Raw genomic sequence first — 21,763 nt, forward strand, 5'->3', positions numbered from 1 at the left:
TGGCGATGATCATTTTGATGTGATGGTCTTTTGACTTTGTGAACATTATTAAGAGAGCATTGACCTTTATTCAAATTCTTCCCCAATGAAACTGTGTCTGTTCGAATATTCATTTCCAACCGTGGGAATATTCTGATATTTGATTGGTACGGATGTTTGCCTCATTCAATTTTCATCTTTTGTAGCTTTGTTTCGTTGCTCATTCAATGGAACTATACTAGAGACACACGAAAACAGTTCGCATCATCTCTGATCCGTTCAGAAAGTTTGTGTTGACCTTCTACGGAGACGAATTCTTTCTCTAATTTGTTTCGTTCTTTCTTGTATATAATCTCGTGACGTACGGTCTATTGAAACAGGCTTCCGATTAGACTAGATACGCGGAAAGATGCAAAGAAATAAATTGGGTCAACTGATTTATTGCAAAAGAGCACAAAGTACGTACCAATGTAAAAAATCAGGAATAAATCTTTAGAAGTAAAAGAAAAAATACAATTCTCGAAAATCGAATAAAAAGAATTCAAAAAAACTATTTGGTTTCAAAAATTTAAATAGGGGTTTCAAAAAATGAGAAGACAATTTTATGCTCCAAATCTTGACAATTAAATCAAAATGAGAGTTCTGCGCTTTCAGTAGTCAGAGATATTTATGAACCAAAAGATCAATTTTTGAATGCCGAACATGGCGAGAAGAACGGAAACTCAACATCCCACGCAACAAACAACCCAGAAGAATGAGGACAAATGGACACTAGTTTATTGATACAATTCCTTTTGTCACTTACAACACGAGCAACAAAACTCCTCAACTTTCCACCAAAAAGTTGGCCCGTATTTTGTGTTTGACAAGTTCAAAGTTTGAACTTCCGATGGTATGATGTTACGTTTTCTTACAAGCAGCACTTATTTATCAGCACAAGAGAAATAGGGAATGCTGCCTTATGAATAAGTTCCTTGAAATATGTCAATTTCAAGAAATCTCATTGATGTTGTAAAGATAAGTTATAATAGTTGAGGTGCAACTATTGGTATTCAAAAAAGAAATGCAGAAAATATTCTTAATGTAAATAAGATAATTAACAGCAAGCTAGAAAAAAAAGTTTCTAAAAAATGTAGATCAAAAAGTTGAACAGTGACACCTCACTGTTCCGCGCACAGAAAGAGTGAGTCATACGAGAAATTATTGATTCAATTCGACATTTCTCCTTTTTTCTTCCCTATAGCTTTTGTCATTTCATTTCAAAACCATTTTACATTATTTCACTGTTCATTTTTGTCATTTAGTACCAGCCGATAGCCGAAGTTGTAGAGGATCGTGCTGCAAACTAGAGGTGCATAACTTTCCGCTCTATAGAAAACGTGAATCTGAAGTAGTCAGTTCTAGATGACATCCTGCTGTTTTCACTCGAAACGAAATCAAGTAATTTCAAATTTATAGTGAACTCTAACCAAGGCATGCAAAGTGGAACCACAACTTCCAGATCAAAAAAAAAATTCGAAAGTGAAATGCTGGGTCGATTCATGTATGCTTTTCTCACGGCTGCCTATTTCTTTTTTGAAGAACGAAGAGAGATAAAGTCATCGATTTTACAGCCGATACCTGGACGTCACCATTCTCCTGGTTTGACATGTCATCTTGGCCCTGAGGACATTCAATGGTTTCGAGCTACCACCAATGAATACAGACACATTGATAGCCAACACTAGGAAAGGAAACAAAGAAGTTGCTTATCAGTTGTTCGGAACGCTGTTCCACGTGCTAGCGTGAGTCTCTGTTATAATCTGTTATCTCATTGACAAAGTTATTCAGAAATGGCGGCTTCTGTAGAACCATTTGTTTCCACGTGGACTACATGCGAAAAAAGTACCTGGAACGTACCGAACAAAAGATGGGATCGAATCTTCCTAGAGCACTTCGAAAACTTCTAAAATGTTGTTTATATGAAGCTCGTTGTCAAGCATACGCTTTACTCAAGAAAGTGAGAATAAACTAGTTTTTATCTGAAAATTTGAAACTAAATCTTTGCAGCACATCAGATCCTGCTCTTAGTTGGTGATGATCCTCTCGATGCTTTCTGTCGCAGTCACGACATTTTTGAACTGGAATCACTATTCGGTGGTCCATATGCTCGCACTGTTTTTGATAGCAGGTTAGATATTCTCTAAGTTTTTTCAACTTAAACAAAATTTAGCGATATGAAATTCGGAGAAAAAAGAAGTTGCACTCTCTCTCTCTCTTTGCTCCCACTTCTGAAGCAAATGTTCAACATTGAAAGATGATTTGATTTAAGACTTATGCTTTGGGTGTGCTTCTGATATATTTTATGTGGTATCTTGAAAACAGAAGGTTATTTAACCAGAAGTCCAATTTTAACCCACACATACGATCATGTTTCAGCGGTGACGGATAAGCGACTATCGATTCACATAGCAGATGGAGAGACAGTTACAATCATCACCTTCATTCTCTGTCATCTAGTAGTCTCGATTCTTCATGGAATCAGGACATGGGGAATGGATTCAATTCTGGATGTGCTTCACAAGCGTTCTTCTGGCTGCGATGGTGGCAGTGAGAATGGTATGCTACACAGAACTTTTACCCTTAGAGTATAAATTAGAGTTTTCTTCCCCTAAACTCTCTGCTTCACAAAGTATGAGAAATCAGAATAAAAACTGGGGAATTCAATTTATTTCATACAGTAGGTGCAACACTTACTGTTCAAACTAGCCTAGTTTAAATACATGGGACGGTGATAGAAACTATGCTAAATGTTTGAGATTGTGTTGGACTCTATAACTCCATCTTTATAGTTGATATCCTTCTTGTCGGATGCCTCCCTAACCATATATATTTTCTGAAACAAATCATTCCAGTGTCTTTTTTTTCATTCAAAGATTCAAAAGTCGATTTTTCAGTAAGCGTAACTGTAGTATCGTTTTCAGGGTCTTCAAATGTGGCAAACCACCAGCTGGTCCTCAAGCCGTTTGCCCGTAAATCTGGAATTAATTTCTTTCTTATTCATTTTTAATTTCTATTTTATTTATTTTTATTTAGCTCCAAGTTTTTTTTTAATTCAGTTTTCTTATTTGTATGTTGCCATTAATTGATTCTTACTAATAATACTGACTCTTCTTCCCTGTTCTCTTTTTCTGTTCATCATAACGTATGTTTCCATTTCTAATTGAGAAAAGATCTCATAAAAAAGAATTCACGTCATAGGTACCGAAGAAAGGTTCCCATCGTCGACTCTCTCTCTCTCTTTCTCTCTGGCTCTCTCATCGGTGGTCCCTTTATCGATCCCATTTCAAATACTGTCATACATTTCTGTGCCCTTCAAGTTTTTGAATGTCAGAATCTGTGGCTCGTATGGAAGACGTTGGAATTCATCATTTTTGTGTGATCCATTTTCCGTTGATATACTTATACATGACAGCTAAAATAATCTTCGAACCACTTAAAACCATCGAAGTACCTGGATATAGCAAAGACGGAATAAGATGCGAAGTTGGAGGTAACTACATGATGATGGCATTGTTTTCAGTTTTTTATTTTATTGTCATTATTTGTTTCCGAACGAAAGGCTGTACTGAAACTGAAACAGATGAAAAAGAAAAAGAAGAAGAAGAAAGACAATTGGAACGAGCCAAAGTTGAACTAATTGTTGGATACATTGGAATAATTATTTGCACAATTGTTCTACAAGCATCTTGGTTTTGGATATTTGATGATTTTTGGGTTCGTTTCTCATAAGAAAATGAATAAACTGAAATATGTCTCACTTTCAGACGGGATCTCAAATTGTTCAGTTGTCGATGTTTTCTGTGATTCTCATTCAAGGAATGTTTTTAGTTCCAAACACTATGTATGCTTTTGAATTAGAACAATTCACCTTTTGTTGGTTTCTTCCTGTGTTCATCATTTTTCCGACAGCTCTCATGATGCCATGGACAACTACTCTGGTTAGTGCAAATGGATGATCAATCAATTATTAATAACATTTTCAGGTGCAATTTGGATTCAATGTGTTCTTCAACTTTTCTATTTACTGTTATTCTATTTGTTTGTATTTTTTGTTCACTGGAAAACTCAGAATTTATACAGAATCTAACGATACAGAAGTGAAAATCAATAACCGTGCTAAACCTATATTAACTGTGTAAACTTTTTATTGCTCCAAATTTTAAATTCTGCATTCAAAAATAAATATTTTTAAATTTCTGAAAACCATACTTGTCAAATCACGGGCCGGCCCGGGCCGGGCCGGGCCCGTTGAAAATTTCAGGGCCCGGGCCGGCCCGCAGGGCCCGGAACCAAAAAATTATTTTTGAAAAATAGAATTGAAAGTCTTGGAAATTAAATTTTTTCTTCGGTCTATACTAAATCAAGGTCGGGGGATTCGATTAGACTACTTTCAGAAGCCTCCAGCAAGTTCTTGATCCTGATTCTGATCATCGGCTGATCATCACAGAGACTTTGAGAGGCTCAAAGTTTATAGTGACAAAATAACTTATTCTGACAATTTCCGTTTGCACTTGTTGTCTTTTTATAATTTCTAATCAATAATATGTTTGCCATAAAGTAGTAAACGAAAAAACAATGGGAAAACGACGAAAATTTTTTTTTTCAATATTTTGACGGGCCGGGCCGGGCCGGAAGATTTTTTAGCGGGCCCGGCCCGGCCCGGCCCGGCCCGTGACAAGTATGCTGAAAACCATTCCCTTTTTCTTTTTCTTTTCCCTAGCATTCCGCTTCTCAATTTTTGTGGGCGGAGTCTACATACACACAAAGTATGCCGGTCGGCGGAACCCGCGATATGTCGGCTGCTACGCGCAATCACCCTCGCCTCTTCTTCTCTGCTGGCAAGAGTTGTGATGACTTACTTAGGACACCTTTGGAGGGTTTCGGTCCGCTGAAAAGAAAAATAGTACGCCTTAGTCTGAGCTCTTCTTCTTGAAAAGGAACAATTTTTTGGAAATCCTGGAAAGGACTAGAATATTTGAAAGAAAGAGACGATGACCTCGAGACGACGTTCGTCGGTTGCAATACATTATCTAAAGAAACCATTAGTTACACATGTACTCATGTTTGAAGAAGTTTGGCGAGTTGATGTTCACAAGGCATTAGGCTAGACTGATTGCAGTGAATATATAAATCTGTACCTGAATTGTTGACTTTTTCATATTTTCAGGTGTAAATTGTACAAGTGTTTGTTTTTATTATTGCCATAACTTCTTCAAGTTGATATTTTGCAGAAGGCGTCAAGAGTACTGTCGTTGTTTTGCCTTCTGAATAGGAGAAGGCTTTCAAAACATCAGTTCGTCCTCTTTCTTTCATTCATTGTATACACTTTTCTGCTTTTTCTTTGTCTTTTTAACGTCTTCTGAAACTGCCCCATCTGCCACGTCATAAACGTAGGATTGGGGTGTATGTGGCCATTCCACGGACACACTTCGACCACTTCACTCGCTTTCATTTTCTCTTCTGAATATTCATAAGTCTGCGTTACAGAAAACTATTCTTTTTCTCTCTATCTGAAAGTTCTTTTACTTGAAAAATCAAGTATTCTTTTCGATTTACTCTTCCGTTTTTTAAAATGTTTCTGTTTTATAATGATACATTCTGTTGGGGGAACGTTCACAGTAATTTCTATCTTATGATGATCATGTGAAGATGAAACGGAAGGGGAAAGTATACTTTGATTTGATTTATCAATTTGAATTTCTGGTTTTATCACCATTCAGAATGAGATTTACAATGTTTACAAATTGAAAAACTACCGGGAACTTCTAACAAAACAGAAATCAGAGGATGTTCGTTCACAAGCAAGCTCTCCTCGAAATCTTTTTCACCACTTCATTTATTTCACTCAATTTCTATTTCCAGTAGAGCGCCGTTGATAAGAATTATGACGTTACTTCTGAGCTGAATCAAAGACTGATTGTAATTTTTGTGAACTTTCGAATTGTGTTCGAGTACTCTTTGACATTTGTTTTCAATTAAACTAGACAATTCGTTGTAGTTTTGATCTTTAATTTCTCTAACTTGTATCGGTTTTCTTTGTTAATAAATAGAGAAAAAGAACAGAAGTTTTTTTGATTGCTGTCAAACATGTGAGGATTCTTCTGTTTTCGTCGTCAATCGACCAATTCATTTTGGAAATGAAAACAGACATAATCAGGGAATGTACAGGTTGTAGGCTGAACTTTCAGGTTTCTTCGAGAAAAGTCTCATCATATTTCAACTTTTTAAGCGTTTAATGCAAATAAAAAATCATATTGAATTCAATAGCACCAAATAAAACCTTTTCAATTTCTGTAAACATTAGTGTAAATGTTATGGGGTTATTCAGGTCATGTAAAAATGTATTTTAATACATTTTTTTCTTATTCACGAGAGTCGAGAAACTATTGTTTACAAATCTCAGTTTACCGTTGGTCTAACAGCGTTTTTCCCTTTTTTTGCATTTTTCGACATGCGTATGTAAAAAAATTGTCAAAAAATTGGGGAGAAATGTAGAAAAATGGGAGAAAAATATGTATTAAAATACATTTTTCACCGGTCGTGAATAAGGAAAAAAAAGTATTAAAATACATTTTTACATGACCTGAATAACCCCATTATATAACAAACCATGGGAATTCAACTCCAGATAATTCCTCAGATTTTTCATTTTGTAGTTCGATCAACAGGCTGTCTGAAGTGTGTTTACAAGAGTAGTCTTATCACAAATCTCTCTAGTCGAAAATGACCTTTTTGTTTGTTTTTCTAACTAATCATCCACCAGATTCAAGGTTGACTACAAGGGGGAAAGAACGATTGGAAATGGGAAAAAGAAGGCGTCAAATATGTTACTGAAATTGGAAATCACTAGTTTGTCTGGTCTATTTGAACTATAAAATGGTATTCTTTGGATTCTAGTCTTCATTTTTATGAGTATGGGACTGTTTGAGATGTCAAGTTTTTATTTTTTGTATTAAGCACATCTCAAAAATTGAAAAATATTTCTCTATAGGGTATTCGAAAATTTGAATTCATTTTTGATTGAAACGTTACTCTGAAATAGTTTATAACTAGGAGATTCTGCGACAAGTTTGATCTATTAGGCTAATCTTCAAGAGCCAAGTGAATCCTACCAAAAAGAACCAAACGTCAACAAGTGTCCCTGTAGAAAAACTATCGAAACGTGTACCACATTTCTGTATTCCAAACAAAAAACGTCCTCTCGATCCACTCGATTCTCGTCGAAATGAACAAGTGACGTGATTGTAATTTCACTTTATTTCCTGTGATTACCCACAAGTATTCCTTGGTTTGTTAACCCTTATTGTTTTGGACTTTTCGAGTGATCAATAAGTCAGAAGACGCCCGAAATCGAGACGGAATTAAGATAATTCTTGAACTGAGAGAAGTGATTTATTGGTAACTTGAGACGAGTGAGAGGTTTATAGTTTGGTTTCAAGAGTACCAGGCATCTGAAAAAAAAAAAATAGCTTACTGAAATTTCAATTTAACAACAAGAGCAATTTCGAATTATAGAGCATCAAATCTCATAATATTCTATTACTAAATTAAGAAAAAAAAGAACTGTTCCAAAGCAACTTTCTCTCATTTTCTCCATCAGAATTTCTCTTTTCTTACCCTTCTTTTTTTCTAATATTTGTTGTTTTGTTGTGTAACTTCTTCACACTTTTCTTTCGATATCTTATCATCCGACGTCTTCTATTTTGTTTCTTTTTCTTCTACTCTTTCTATGGCGCAACCCATCTCCTCCCCCGATCATCCCCCAATAATGATCGATTTGCACTATCAAAACGCGAAAAAAATGAAAAAAGGGGCGTAACGGGGGGACCGCCCCGAACCAAATAGAACCAAACCGAAAAAGATAAATCACGGGCGGCCAGAAACGGTTCAAGATAGATAGAAGAAGATGATGCGCTCTCTCCTAATGCCACCGTATTCATCTGAAATGTTACTACGGTTACATCATCGTCAAATTCAGATGAACTGGATTTCATACTACTTGGGAAACCATCCACGGAGGGTACTTCTTGCCGTCTTCTGTGTATTAATTCCATTGCTCAGGTAAGTGAAAAAAATAGGAAAAAGGAGAAGACGAAAAGTGATATTTGATTAAATCTTTGATCAAACAAGATATTCATTACACTCTAATCACTTTCCCCCTTTCATTTACTTTCCATTCCCTGTCACTTGTTCTTTTTACAGCTACTTTCTGATCTATCCGCTAGAAATCGAATGTGACATTAGAAGAGGATTCGCTAACAAGCATGGTCATGCCGTCGAGGAACTTACTGTAGGTTTTTTCTTGTCTCGTTTGATTTCTTGAACTGGATGTAGACGATCTTGTATTAATATCAAGAGTTCAAAAGTCGAGTGCGGAAAAGAAAATTCTAGTCAGTTGCTGACATTTAGGCGCCTATTCTTACTGGCAATATCAAGTAGACCGTCCCTAAACGGATTTCAAATCTGAAGAAAGAAGTATAATTTTTGACAGATTAACAAAACAGGCTCCAGAAGGAAGAATATCATTGGACTCAAAACTTGCCCGATGTCCTCTTTCAGGCTGAATACGTTTCATCTGAAATTCTAATTTTATGCTCTTTTGGTCGTTTGATATCCTAGTTTGAAGCATCCAAATGATCTTCTAAAGTGTCATTCATCACAACAAACATGGAAAAACGTTATTTTTGTTTATTTAGGTCAAAACTAGTCACAAGTTTCTCTCTGAAACCTTGATCAAAAAAGGTTTTCGGTAAACTCTTTCTGTCATTTGCAACCCCAAATTGTGTAAAAAGTTCATCTAGGCAAACAAGTTTATTCCGCGAGAAAACTGTCTATTTTCTGCAACAAAAATATCAAAGATTGGCAAGAAACAAGAAAACAAATATTTCAGAAATTCTCCAACTTCTACAATATCTCAGTTGGCGGACTCGAGATCTGGGGAGTGCTTGCACGAAACAAATCGACGGAAGACGATTTGACGATAAACTTGAAACTATTAAATGAGATAGATCAATTGCATCAATTTGTATGGAACTATACGACAGAATACAAAGGAGAAACTATTCGGTTCAAAGATCTCTCTTCAGAAGATATCAATTATGTCTTCAACTATTATCGGGTACGGTAGTTTGCACTTTTTAGCTGCGAATAGAAATCATGTGGTTCAAGATCAAAAATTCATTTGTTTTAGAAACTACTTGCAATCGAATGGATGCCTGGAGTCAATCTATCATATCCGTTGGCATCTGCATTCGGGCATTCATTCTATTTGGGATCTCAGTTCTTTGGAGTCAATAATGGACAAAAATCAAAGGTGAGGACTTGGAATTTATGGTTGTTCGGTAAACAGAAAGGATCAGACAAGTTAATTAACTCATGCAACATTGAAATGTTGTTATTTTACTGAAGATCAAAAGTGGAGAAGAGGGAAAAAACTGTATTTCTAAAGAGGGGCAGTCATTGAAAATGCAACATGGGAAGCCTCATCAGTCAAGTTTAAATTTCAGGAAGGGCCCATCAAAACTGCAAAATTCGTTGCTTTGTGGTACATGAGTAAGGCTGAAACATTCGAACAAAAACAGAAACTTCAAGCAGTTCAACTCGGAATATTCAAGAAATCTGCAGTGAAACCCAATAATTTGTTATTTGATTTCGAAATGTTCGGAGATCAAGTAGCGAATTCTGAAATGCTTCGAGGAACTCTCACAACTGTCAAATTATTCTTCATCGGAGGATGTCTGATGGTTGCTTTCATGGCTTGTACATTCACGGAACTGACTATTTTCTCAAAAATAATGCTTATAATCGGAGCAATCGGATCTCCAATTGCAGCAACGGGTGCTTGTTTTGCAATTCTTGGATGGATTGGACATCCATTCAACTCTATTATGTGTATCACTCCATTCCTCATTTTGGGAATCGGTGTTGACGACGCCTTCTTACTTTTGAATTGTTGGAGACGTGAGGAGACAAAGGATAAATCAGCAAAAGAAGCTCAGAACCAATTGGCACGTGTCATCAGAGAGATCTCTCCATCAATGGCAATCACTTCTCTCACGAATACATTGGCTTTCGGAGTTGGTTTCCTGGCTCCAACTCCTCAAATGAGCTCATTCTGTCTCGGAACTGCATTGGCCATCGTCTTAGATTTCCTTCTGGAATTTTTGATTTTTGTGCCATGCATGGTTCTTTTTTATGAGAAGAAACCAACAACAGAGATCAAGGACGATAAGAGAAATGAAGCTGAAAACAAACTCCATCTGAAGACGTCACCTAAATTCTCCTGGAGAAGTTTCACCAGTTGGTTATTGTCAGTTCCAGGAAGAGGACTTGTTATCTGTCTATATCTCGCTATATTCACTGCCACATATCTAGGAGTTGCTCGGATGGAAACTACATTCGATCCATCGAAAACATTCCCATCTGACTCGAAACTTGTCGATTCACTCGCAAGTTTCACTTCGATTCAAGAAGAGGTTAGCATCTATTTTTCACGTGTTTCTCGCAAGAATCTTTTATCTTTCAGTACTCTCCAATCAACTTCCTCTCAAACGTCCCTGATCTACAAAATGAAACCGATGTGGCTATATTCGACGAAATGATTCGAAGATTGGAGACAAGAGAAGGATGCTATGGAAATCTGGCATCGCATAATATGTATAGAGACTATAAAGAGTACTTGAACTATACCAAGACAGAAGAGAAGAATTACAATCAATTGGAGAATTTCTTAAAAACAAGAGGAATGGCAGATGTTGGAACAATCAAATGGCATAAAGAGGGGTGAGTGGACAAACAGACGCACAGACAGATCAAACTTTAGCATGATCTATGAAACTGGTTGTACTTTTGATAAGTTCATTTCTTTTTCTCAATGATTTTCTTCTTTTTAAACTGGTTATTTTGTGATTTGACCTGTTCCGATTCGTCCTTCAGCACCACCAAAAGTATTCTTTTTCTCAGCAAAGTGTCTTAATTCTTGCAGAAAATAAGTGTCTTTATTTGCTGTGAAGACAACAAAAAATCAAAAATCTTTTCAGAAACGAAACAATAATTGATTTAATCAACTTCGTGGTAGTATGTCAGGGACGTCCAAGTTGGTCGGAACGAGCTGTATACGTGGAAAAGACACGACAGATTCTTGTGGATTTCCCCCAATATAACATCACACTTTTCGATTACGATGGAACCATTTATGACTTGATTATCACTGTGAAGGTAGCAGTTCCAGATGAGTATTCTAAAATTAATCTGATTCCAGGGTGAATTGGTAAAATCATTGGCAATCACTTTCACTTGCATGACAATTGCTTGCTTTGTTATTATGCCATCATTTGTGGCACCAACAATTGCTTCAGTGGCCACTGTCTCTATTTCTTTCTGTAAGTTGTCATTTTGCGCCAAAGAAAAAAGAAGGAAGGGAGAGAGTATTTGAATGCCAGAGACGCAGAGTATGGCGCGTGGGAAAAGAGAAGCAACGACAAGACAACTGCTAGATAAACCTTGAGAATTCTATGTCGAAACGCCGCCCGGTTAGCTCAGTCGGTAGAGCACCAGACTCTTAATCTGGTTGTCGCGGGTTCGAGCCCCGCATTGGGCTTATGTTTTTGTTTTGTAAAATATGTTTTTCTCTTCCAGGCTTGATCGGATTCCTCTCAATCTGGGGACAAAACCTGGATCCAGTGACGATGATTGATGTGATTATGGCTATCGGATTCTCAGTCGACTACAGTGCTCACGTTTGTTATCATTATTATTGTGCAAGACAACAAGATTTGGGTTCGAAGCAAGAAGTGATAACAAGGGTACTTCAAGCAGTCGGTCGACCAGTTATAGAGGCATCTCTTACAACATTATTATGCATGGCTCCATTGTTCGTTGTCCCGGTTTATATGATTCAATCATTTGCCAAAACGGTGACATTGGTGACAACATTCGGATTGTTACATGGATTGTTCTTCCTGCCAGTTGTATTATATTTTATTCCTCTGAATACTCCAAAACATTCACTCCCAACATTCACCCCAAGTACTCAACCACTTGTGTCAATGACTGATGAGGAGAAATAATGTATTCTGTCTATCCCTATGGCCTAGAAATACCTTGTCCCTCGTCTCAATGTACATATTCGATCTGTATCATTCTCGATCCCTGTGCTTTTTCCAACTCAGCCATCAATAACGCGTAGCTTTCGTTTCGTGCCAAACACCTCATGTATATGGTATTGTGTGTAAATACTAGATCCTCTTTCTCCTTTCTTTTCTACATTTTCTCCGTTAATAATAATAATAAAAATATTCGTGAAAAAGTTTTTCGAGAATCAACACAAGAAGACGTTAAACATTCGGCCGATTGTCTTTGTATTCTGACTCATTTCTCTATGCATACTCATCGATATTTTATTGCTCCAAACAAAGTGTGTTACCACCAAATCGAGAAGTTTCTTCCAACGAAATCACGAGAGAAAAGTGAAAAATAAGTGAAAAATGAAACAAAACAATCGAAATTTAAGAGAGAAAGTCATAAGTCTACCTGAAAAACACGACAAAAGAGCAGAAACCATGACGTGGCGAATTGAGCATTTTCTCGCAGATTATCAGAGTTATGATCTTTGTATTTTGAGACGATTGGAGAGAGAAAACATCGAGTTTCAGAAGGAGAAAAAAAGTGAAATGAAGTAAAACACGAGTTGTCAATAAGGGGAAAAAGAAAAAGCAAAGGTTTTTCTTATCTTCAGAAAAAAGGGAAATGGAAGAACAGGAAGTGTTGAAAGAACATGCTCAAAATAGAAAGTAATAAAAAATTTATTAAGATTTTCTGGACATTGAGATATTGATAGTTATTCAGAAAAAGGATCCGTTGTGCTCAAAATCTTTCATTGTAAAACATCTGAAGAAATGAATATGCGAAGCAAGTTTAGTACTAATATCAGAGTTATAACGTTATTTCTGATTGTATTTTTCTGAGTTTACTGTTAATGGAATGCGAGAAATGTCTATGTGTTTCCGTAACATAATAAATGATTGACGTCAACTATTCAATTACACTGACAAGTTATTTGTGATACCACCCTTCACTGAAATTATTGAAATTCTAAAAGTTCAAATCGTCCAAGAACTAGTTTCTAGGCTTCCATTTCCCCGAAAAACCGAAGTTGATCGTTGCGTTTGGCGTACTCTGAATCTGACATATTTCTGAATTTCGTGGCTCTTCCAACTCTACTGATAAGAGGCAAAAGACTCCAAGTTTCTCTTGTTATTCGCTTTTAAACATTATCATTGTCTTCTTTCTCTTTGATTATTTGGAGTGTCAAAAGTGCATTCTTTTGGGAATATGGAGTGGGTGGTTTAGGGTATTTCTGGATGATGTGGGGAGGTTATCGAAAAAAAAACGGAAAAAGGAAGAAGCGGGCAGATTATGAATTAAATGTTTTAAAGTTCGGAGCAAACTGAAAGTTTTTAATCAACAGAAATATATCAAAGTAAATTAAAAGTTATAGATTTATTATGGTTTTTGAAGATTTCATAAAATGTTACGAATGCTGGAAAGGGATCAAGCTGTTTCCGTCAAGACGATTCGATAGTCAGGGAGTGGAAACATGGGTTACTGTATCCACTCGAAGACATGCGACTGGATTGTATTCCTCCGTTTTCTTCCCAACACGGCGGTGTTCATAGAACAAAAAAAATTAAGAGAACTTGGAGCTGTGACTTTAACGTTTCAGAAACTTTCGGCAGTTTTACCAACTTCTTGTGAATACAAGGATTAGACTGGTTCAGTTCATCGAATGTCCTCATTGGGTTTTTCATTTACAGTATTCTCTGATATTTTTGTATTCTGAATAAATATTCTTTTTGAAGTCAGTTCCTTTACATTAACAGATGTGTAACTCCAAATCGTCTCATTTCATTTGAATCAGACAATTATAGCCAAAACTTTCTTGTGTCAAACCTCTCAGTCTCCCCATCAAACTCCTCGATATTCCAGTTTACCATTTTCTGTTGATTCTGCTGTTTTGAGTTAATTCTGAACATTATGAATCAGGTCACTAATCACATCACAAGTCATTTTTCGGTGTCTTAAGAAGAATTGTTTTCAGGAATGATTGGAAATCGACACCGACTTCAAAATATTTGAATAGTCCATGAACATCTAATTATGGAATCATTGAGCTTTCAGTGACTGGAAAAACACGTGGAAAAATGATGTTTTATGATTGTCATGATAAAGAAAATTTCATGGAAACAATGAGAAAACCTATGAATATCGAGTCACAAGTACCGTTAAACAGTTCTGTTTCATGATAGTGAATGACGTAAAAATGTTGAGAAAACCATAGGAATAACAACTTAAAACTTCAGGAAGTATTCCGTCATTTCCCCTAAATTACGATAACGACTCTCTTTTCTTGCTCCATTTCCGTTCTACCGTACCCCCTTGTTTGTTGTTTTCTTATTATTATTGAAGCACCACGCCCTTTAAAAGATTTCGAAAAAGAAAACAAGAAAACATATTTCCCGCATATCATAAAAATATGCTTCGCTTCCGGACCCACACTGTAGTTTCAACGAAGTGACCGTCAAGACTCCGCCCATTTTTCCGACGTATGGCTCTCTGTTTCGGACTGATAAGGGGAAGAAAACTCGAGACTGTCCCGGTATATGAGTTGATAAGTGACACTTTCTGTGATTTCTTTCACTTTTCTTTTCAGTTTCATCACTTTCACTGTTTTTAGGAATTGTCTTGTGATTCAATGTTTACTCTGGAAGTTAAAAACTTTTAGAAGCTTCCGGTAGAATCTGAAACTTTTTGGCTCTATTTGAACAGGCGTCTGCTTCTTTTAGCTGATTGTGTTTCAGTTATTTTTATTCAAAATGCTCTGAAAATGACTCACTGAATTATTATATTGTACTGTGCACACCTTTCTATTATATAAGATATCTCCATCCCGTTTTCATATTTTCTGTTCAAACCAATTTATGAACCATGTTAATACCGTCTTCTCAAGTCAGCTGGTTTCACTGATACACCCACACACTCTGATAACATAATATTTCGTATACAGATCGAGAAATTTCGAAGAAAGTGAAACCGACACTGATAAAGAAGACCATTTTGCTCCGCTTTCCACGACTGACGAAACAAAACGCCCATCTTTTCGTCATCTTTATTAGTTGCTCCGCAATCCTTTTTCATTATTTTATTCTTCTCACTTTGGAACTTTTCATTTATACTCATTAATCCAAATTCCGAATATTCTTTGCTTCTTGTCGTTCTTATTTAATACGGATCGGCTATCACACTTTCCTAATTTCTCTTTCGACTGACTCTCCGGGATAAACCCTCTCAGAGTTTTGCGTCCAAGCCGTTTAAGAGCACATTGAGTTTCCTACATACTTGTTCGTCGTCTTTCAAAATCAGTAAACCCTTTACATTACTCTATGTTCTTAGTTCCGTCTCTCATTATTTTCGGAAAAAAGAGAAAAAGCAACCCCAATTTTCAGGACCTTTTTCTCCTTCGCCTCATTTCCGAATGTCGTTTTTGAATAATGATTTCGGCAGTCCGCCGACTGCCACTTCATCGCCAACTAGTATGCCGAAATTACCGACAATTCAAGACATGCTTAACAACATTGGAGCATCAACAGGTACTGTTCATTTCAGATTTCTTATTGTAGTCCTCTTCTAACCTCCAATCATTTTTCAGTGAACCTAATGCAACCGAATCCGTACCTTCAAAACCAAATCCCACTCTCTGTCCCACAACTCGCATTTAATCCATTCCTTCATCTGAATCCAGCCATCAGTCAAGAAATCATTCAACAATTTCTTGCAATGAGTTTCAACACTCCAAATGTTCTGGCTGGAATGGCGAATATGGGTGAGGACGAGGGATCATGCAACCCAAAAATGCGTCGTGGATCACTTCTGAAAATGAAAAGTGTCTCAATGGACAGTACAGAGGATCCACCCTCAATTAGTATTGACAACAATGGAGATATGATTGTTCCAAATAATGATAAAGAAGGTAAGTTGCCACGAACTGACCCCATTTGACCCTATTCATCTGTTGTTATCAGGTTGGTGTCGAAACAAAAAGTATATTGAGAGAACGGAGAATGGTTACATGTGCACTGTTTGCAAAAAGGTTTATGGAAGGTACAACTCGGTGTCATATCATGTCACAATCTACCACAGGAATCCACCAATCAAGTAAGTTTTCGAGAGAACAGAGAACATCAGATACTCAACTTTCTGATTTCAGATGCAACATGCCAAACTGTCAATTCACAACTCGTGAGGCTCGTTACATTCATTTCCACAAATACTACCGACATGGAATTCCACTTCCACAAAGTATCGATCAAGGTACATAGCATTTCAAGATAAAATTTACGGAGGATTATACTGAGATCCTCTTTTAGATTCTTAGAAAGGATATATTCGGTTAAAGATTGATCAAAAGAACCAGAACGATTGTTATAAGATTTCGCGTGTACTTAAAAACAGATAATCTTGGTATTCTCTGAAAGTTAAAAATCGTCACTACTCCCTGCTCTTTCACTTTCTCTCGAATTCCATTTACTGCAAAATGAGTGATAAAGAAAACCATTCCGAGAAAGAACTTTCACTTTCCAAAGTATATAATCAGATAATAAAATGTTTGTGTTACAGGTTCTCGAAAATGTCCTCACTGTCGTCACGTGTCGAAGAGTCCAGCGATGCTCGAGAAACATATCAGGAGGCATCAACTCAAGTAAGGAAAAGAGAGAGAATCGGAGGGTCATGGGGTGTCTTATCAGTATATGGGTCTCCCTTTTAATGTTACTTTCTTTTCTTGATGACAACAGAAAGTTGAAGGGACGTTGGGTAGATGGATGGGTCCGGGACCATAATACTAGAATTCTGAAATTTAGGTTTGAAACTATTAGGTCATGCTGAATAGAGTAACCCAGAGTATTGAACACTTATAAAATTTTCAATTTTCCAGGGATGACATTGCAAACGGAAGCATTGACTTGACTGAAGCAATGCGCGAGAGAACATCCACTATCTGTGACGAGACCATGGAAATAGAAGCAGAAGCAGAAGCTGATACTGAAATCGTCATGGAGACGAAACCTCGTTCATGCACATTGTAAATTGACACAATATTTCTTATATTGTACATATCCTGTATGTATATAATCCATTCGAAAACTCTCTCTCTCTCTGCTCTGGCATTTGTGTTGTTGAACTTGATTGCTTGTTATTTATGTTTCTATTCTTCCCATCACGTCATTTGTCTCCAAATATATTTTATTTGTCGTTTCGATTAATATGTTATCAGTCAGGAAGAATTGAAGAAAAAAAGAAATTAGAATACATAAAAAATAGAAATTTCTCAACTTGTTTACATTCACGGCGACTTATTTTAAGAAGAGAACATTCAATATATCACAACCAAAGGATCAAAGGACATTTTGTGGAAATTAATCAATTATAATTATTAGGTTTTCGATAGACTCAATGGATTTGTACACTATGAAGATGGATTAGTTGTTGGGAACCCATTTTCAAAAAAAGTTCAGAAAATTCAAGCTACAAGAGGATCGCCTTCCGAATTGCTTCCATTCAACCCAGTCATCATTAGCTTCTCATCCATCGACTCATCTCTCATGGCCAGACACGGATTCGATGCAATCACAATACTTCGTCGACGAGATCCATTCGGCTCGGTTACCAATGCCAAACTTGAGTCGGCGATTCGAGTAAACTGAAATGAGAAGATTACAGTTATAAGAGGTTTATGAAATCATGATATGAGAGAGAAAAATGTCGTGGAAATTCTTGTTTTCTCGATTGATTGGAAGGCACATGTTTCCGGAGGAATTTAGGAATTGGAAACCATGATGATTAGTTGAAAAAAGTAGGAACAAACATACAAATATGAACTGGAAACTAAAAAAAGGGGACCGAGGACTAAAAACTCACCGATCCAGATCTAAAATCTTTTGTAACATGTGGTGATCCAATTCTTCGATCGGCCAACTTTACATATACCGGTCGATATAATACAATCTGGAATTACTCATTCTGTTCTCATGTTTCCAAGAAGTTCCTACCTCCTCCTCCTTATTAATTTCCTCTCCTTCTCCATCATAAACCTGTCCTAATCGGAATTCCGGTGACACATACTTCCCTCCTTCAACGTGGTTTGAGCAGAAGTCTGGAAGGAAACATTATGAAATATTGTTGCTTGTTCAAAGAATGTACCGTAATCCACAGGTGGAGGCGGAGCATTTGGAATACGGTATGGAAGTGTGGCAACTGTCAGTGGGAAGTCGAGATGAAGGCATTCATTTCCTTTTTCATCTTCCATACAAACTCTGAGAACGTAATAAATCTGAATTAGACGGCAAACTCCGACGAGTGTTGGAGGGACGACAGGTAGACGGATTGGTTGTTCCAATGTGGAATCATATTTTCCTTGAGAGTTGGCAGCGATGGCAGGTGACCTGAAAAAGGTACAGTACTCTCTGAACAAAAAATAATTTGTTTGTTCTGAATCCATCTGGACTCAATCTCAGTCATTATTCTATTAACAATCTACAAATCTTGCAAGTGACACGTGACAAAATGATGTCAGTGAAAATATTCTGAAATAAACAAAGAAAAAAACTCACTTGTGCTCGAACACCACACATGACATCATTTTATTCTCTCCCAGTAGTCCCTTCTCAACGAAAACCTCGACGTGCTGCACAAGACGGATAACGAGACTTTGAGCAGATGACTGGCGATTCTCAATCTGCGCTCGGACACGGATGTTCTCTCCACACACGTACGCCGTCCGTTCCAGAATGATTCGTAGTGCCAGTGCTCCTCGTTGGCAACACCAGCAACAGTTCACTTTTCGATCTTGAGCTGTCAACGGGCTCAGATATTTCTCTTCCATACTGTCGATATGTGGTCCAATAATTGTGAAATACTTGATTCCCTGGGGTGATGATGCATACGGAATATCGATTATAACCTGAATTATGACAATTTTTTGATGTCTTGTCTTTGTTTTTTGTACTTTAAAATAATATCGAATAGTACAATGCCTGCTTTCCAAAGAGCATGGCAGAGAAGATTGTGGTAGATCAAAATTGAATGAAAACTGATGAACTCCACGTGCAAGTATCGGAACACTGTCTGACTCGTCGTTTTTGTCTGAAATATTTGAATTACGGATTAGTCAGAAGTGTGAAAATCAAAAATCTAATTCTAGACATACGTAGTCAAGGTGCAAGTTTTGTCAACCAGAAAATTGGGATAGACCGGAAATTCTTCGAGAAATGGAACTTTTTAGTTTCGACGAGGTTTCTATACGATTTTATTCTCGGGTCAATTTATTTCCGAATCAGAAAAAAATTCAGAAAATATCAAGAACAATTGGTGCAGGAGATTACCAAAGTTGTTCAGGGATTAGCGATAGAGCTAAAGATCTAAAACTAGAAATTCATATAGCTTTTATAGGATTTAAAGTACAGGATTCGACTTGCAGATACTACTTTACGCCGACAACTCCAAATTTTCAGCAACGCTTCAAGAATCCATCTTGACAATTTCAGTTTTTTGGGACGAAATCTTTCCCAGGCTCTCAAGACCCACATGGAAACATGTATTCTAAAGTTTGAATGCTCACCTTTTCCCCATAACAACTGTTTCTCATCCAACACATACTGATCATCTTTGAGTGTTCTCCTCTCTCCAGATTTCACAACTTTCAGTGTCGCATGAACTTTTCCTCTCAACAAAACCCGAATTCCACGTATCTTGATGTTCTCTGTATTCTCCAGAAGCACGCTACCACTGATCGTCTCGCCAGCATAGTAGACGTCCTAAGAAATTGTTGTTTTTTTCTTGTTTTTATTGTTGTTTTCTAGTCAGAAAGACAACAAAAACCAATGTCATCTACTATCTCAACTCTTCTCTTCTAGAACTCACCTTATTAAGCCTAATATCAAAACTTGATATGTAGTCCATGCCAGATGTCTGCTCCTCGACCTGGAAGCAAAAAATATTTTGTTATTTGATAGAAAAATGAGATGGAAGCACGCAATGAGAATCTAATTGGAGTGAAGAAATCCTGTCGCGACGGTTTGTGGGGTGGTGAGCCCGAACCGACCGCGAGGACTGAGAGGACTTGGACTTAGAAAGAAGAGCCAACACAGATTTAAATAACAACGATTTATTCGATAAGAGACGCAAATTAAATAAGATACCTCTACTAGCTCCTTTTGGCTCGGCATCGATGGACGTCAGTTGAGGAACCTTGGAAGAAGGTGATGGCGAAGGTGGCTTTTGCATCGGAAGTAGGCAACGGCTTCGGCTGGTTGAGAAGTTCCTCTCTCGTGGGTAGATACTGATTCTTCTATTTTCTTGTTCCTACATCGACATTGACACGTAGTAAGGTCATCAAGATAAGGAGTTTGTGGAGCACGTTGTTCAAAGTGATAATAAGGATACCGTATTCTCTTCACGTCCATATGAATTCATCGTTGTATAATTGATAATAAGAGCATAATCTACGATCTAGATTGTACCAGTTGCGACAATATAGCTGAGGCTATTAATGTCGCGACACTGGGGGGGAGCGAAAAAGAACTTCCCTAGTGGTAGCGTTAGGGAAGTTCGTGGTTTGCCTCTGCCTAAGCAGAAGCCCGAGGTTGGTTACTCGGCGATCCGGGTTGTTGATCATGACCGATTGTCACTTTATTTTCTTTAGCCCGTCTTGGGAGGTACGGGCGGGTTCGTTGAGGTGGAGCCTTCGCTGGAGTTATCTGTTTGTGTAGATCCGAAGGAGTTCCGGCCGCTGGCGCGTCTTGGTCTTGACGTTCTTCCGCGGGAATCTCTAGCGGTATTAGGTGGTTCACTGACTTTTGAAAGACCTTCTGTCCGATTTTGACTTCAACGGCTCTCACCTTCCCATCTTTGGATGAGATTAACTTCTGAATGACCCCGATAGGCCACATGTATCGAGCTACTTTCTCAGTGACGATTAACACTGTTGTACCTGGTGTAGGTGGGCTCTTGTTGTGCGCTGTTGACCGAGGCATGGATTCTCGGAGTAACACGTAATATTCATCGCTGAATACGTTCCAGAGGTTATCCCTGACAGCTGCTGTAGATTCGATTAATCTTCTTGTTAGTTTTTCTGTTTTTCCTGACTCTAGTACTTCCGATATTGTTTTTGCCGATTCTGGTAGTACCATCGACGATTGTGGGATCAAATAGTCGATGGGTCGGACTGGTTCGGCATCGGCTGTGTGGACTTTGTTGGCGGTTATAGGCCTGCAGTTGATGATACACTCAGTCTCAATTAAGAGACTTTCGAGCTCTAACAGCGAAACTGTTATTTTCTTCAGGCATTTATATATCATGTTCTTTACCAAAGCCACCAGTCGTTCGTAAATTCCTCCTTTCCATGGTGAGAAGGGTGTAATAAACCGAATGTCTATTTCTTTATCCGCCAAGAATGAAGTCAACGTTAGACTTTTGTTGATGATTGTCTTGATATCAGTGTTCATCATTGAATATCCGAGTTTGAATGTCGGAGAGTTGTCCGATAGGATAGACTGAGGAACTCCCCTACGACCGAAATATCGTTTTAAAGCCATGATAAAACTGTGAGTGGTGTTGTCTTGGACGATTTCCAAGTGTATTGCCCGAGTGACAATACATGTGACTAGTAGTACCCAAATCTTTCCGTATT

General features: G+C 37.5%; 4 protein-coding genes across 4 annotated transcripts; 3 read left to right on the forward strand and 1 right to left on the reverse strand.

The window, feature by feature from the left end:
* Positions 1–1,674: 1,674 nt before the first annotated feature.
* GCK72_005394 (uncharacterized protein) lies at positions 1,675–4,160 on the forward strand (the record flags this gene model as incomplete). The annotated part of the gene is made up of 7 exons (XM_053725160.1): positions 1,675–1,763; positions 1,810–1,978; positions 2,037–2,149; positions 2,360–2,577; positions 3,353–3,735; positions 3,786–3,959; positions 4,005–4,160. 7 exons carry the CDS (start codon positions 1,675–1,677, stop codon positions 4,158–4,160), a joined length of 1,302 nt encoding a protein of 433 aa, XP_053589354.1.
* A 3,839-nt stretch (positions 4,161–7,999) lies between these two features.
* On the forward strand, positions 8,000–12,089 carry GCK72_005395 (uncharacterized protein; the record flags this gene model as incomplete). Its single annotated transcript, XM_003116747.2, has 9 exons — positions 8,000–8,082; positions 8,224–8,311; positions 8,912–9,139; positions 9,212–9,334; positions 9,528–10,496; positions 10,547–10,803; positions 11,061–11,238; positions 11,282–11,402; positions 11,659–12,089. 9 exons carry the CDS (start codon positions 8,000–8,002, stop codon positions 12,087–12,089), a joined length of 2,478 nt encoding a protein of 825 aa, XP_003116795.2.
* Positions 12,090–15,553: 3,464 nt separating this feature from the next.
* On the forward strand, positions 15,554–17,162 carry GCK72_005396 (uncharacterized protein; the record flags this gene model as incomplete). Its single annotated transcript, XM_003116844.2, has 6 exons — positions 15,554–15,668; positions 15,728–16,048; positions 16,101–16,233; positions 16,286–16,389; positions 16,696–16,777; positions 17,012–17,162. 6 exons carry the CDS (start codon positions 15,554–15,556, stop codon positions 17,160–17,162), a joined length of 906 nt encoding a protein of 301 aa, XP_003116892.2.
* A 434-nt stretch (positions 17,163–17,596) lies between these two features.
* Positions 17,597–20,034, reverse strand: GCK72_005397 (uncharacterized protein; the record flags this gene model as incomplete). The annotated part of the gene is made up of 8 exons (XM_053725161.1): positions 17,597–17,776; positions 17,995–18,081; positions 18,126–18,229; positions 18,277–18,518; positions 18,687–19,036; positions 19,082–19,218; positions 19,694–19,889; positions 19,996–20,034. The coding sequence occupies 8 exons, from the start codon at positions 20,032–20,034 to the stop codon at positions 17,597–17,599; spliced, it is 1,335 nt and encodes a 444-aa protein (XP_053589355.1).
* Positions 20,035–21,763: the final 1,729 nt, after the last annotated feature.

The sequence above is a fragment of the Caenorhabditis remanei genome, chromosome II, assembly GCF_010183535.1.
Source record: "Caenorhabditis remanei strain PX506 chromosome II, whole genome shotgun sequence".
NCBI lineage: Eukaryota > Metazoa > Nematoda > Chromadorea > Rhabditida > Rhabditidae > Caenorhabditis > Caenorhabditis remanei.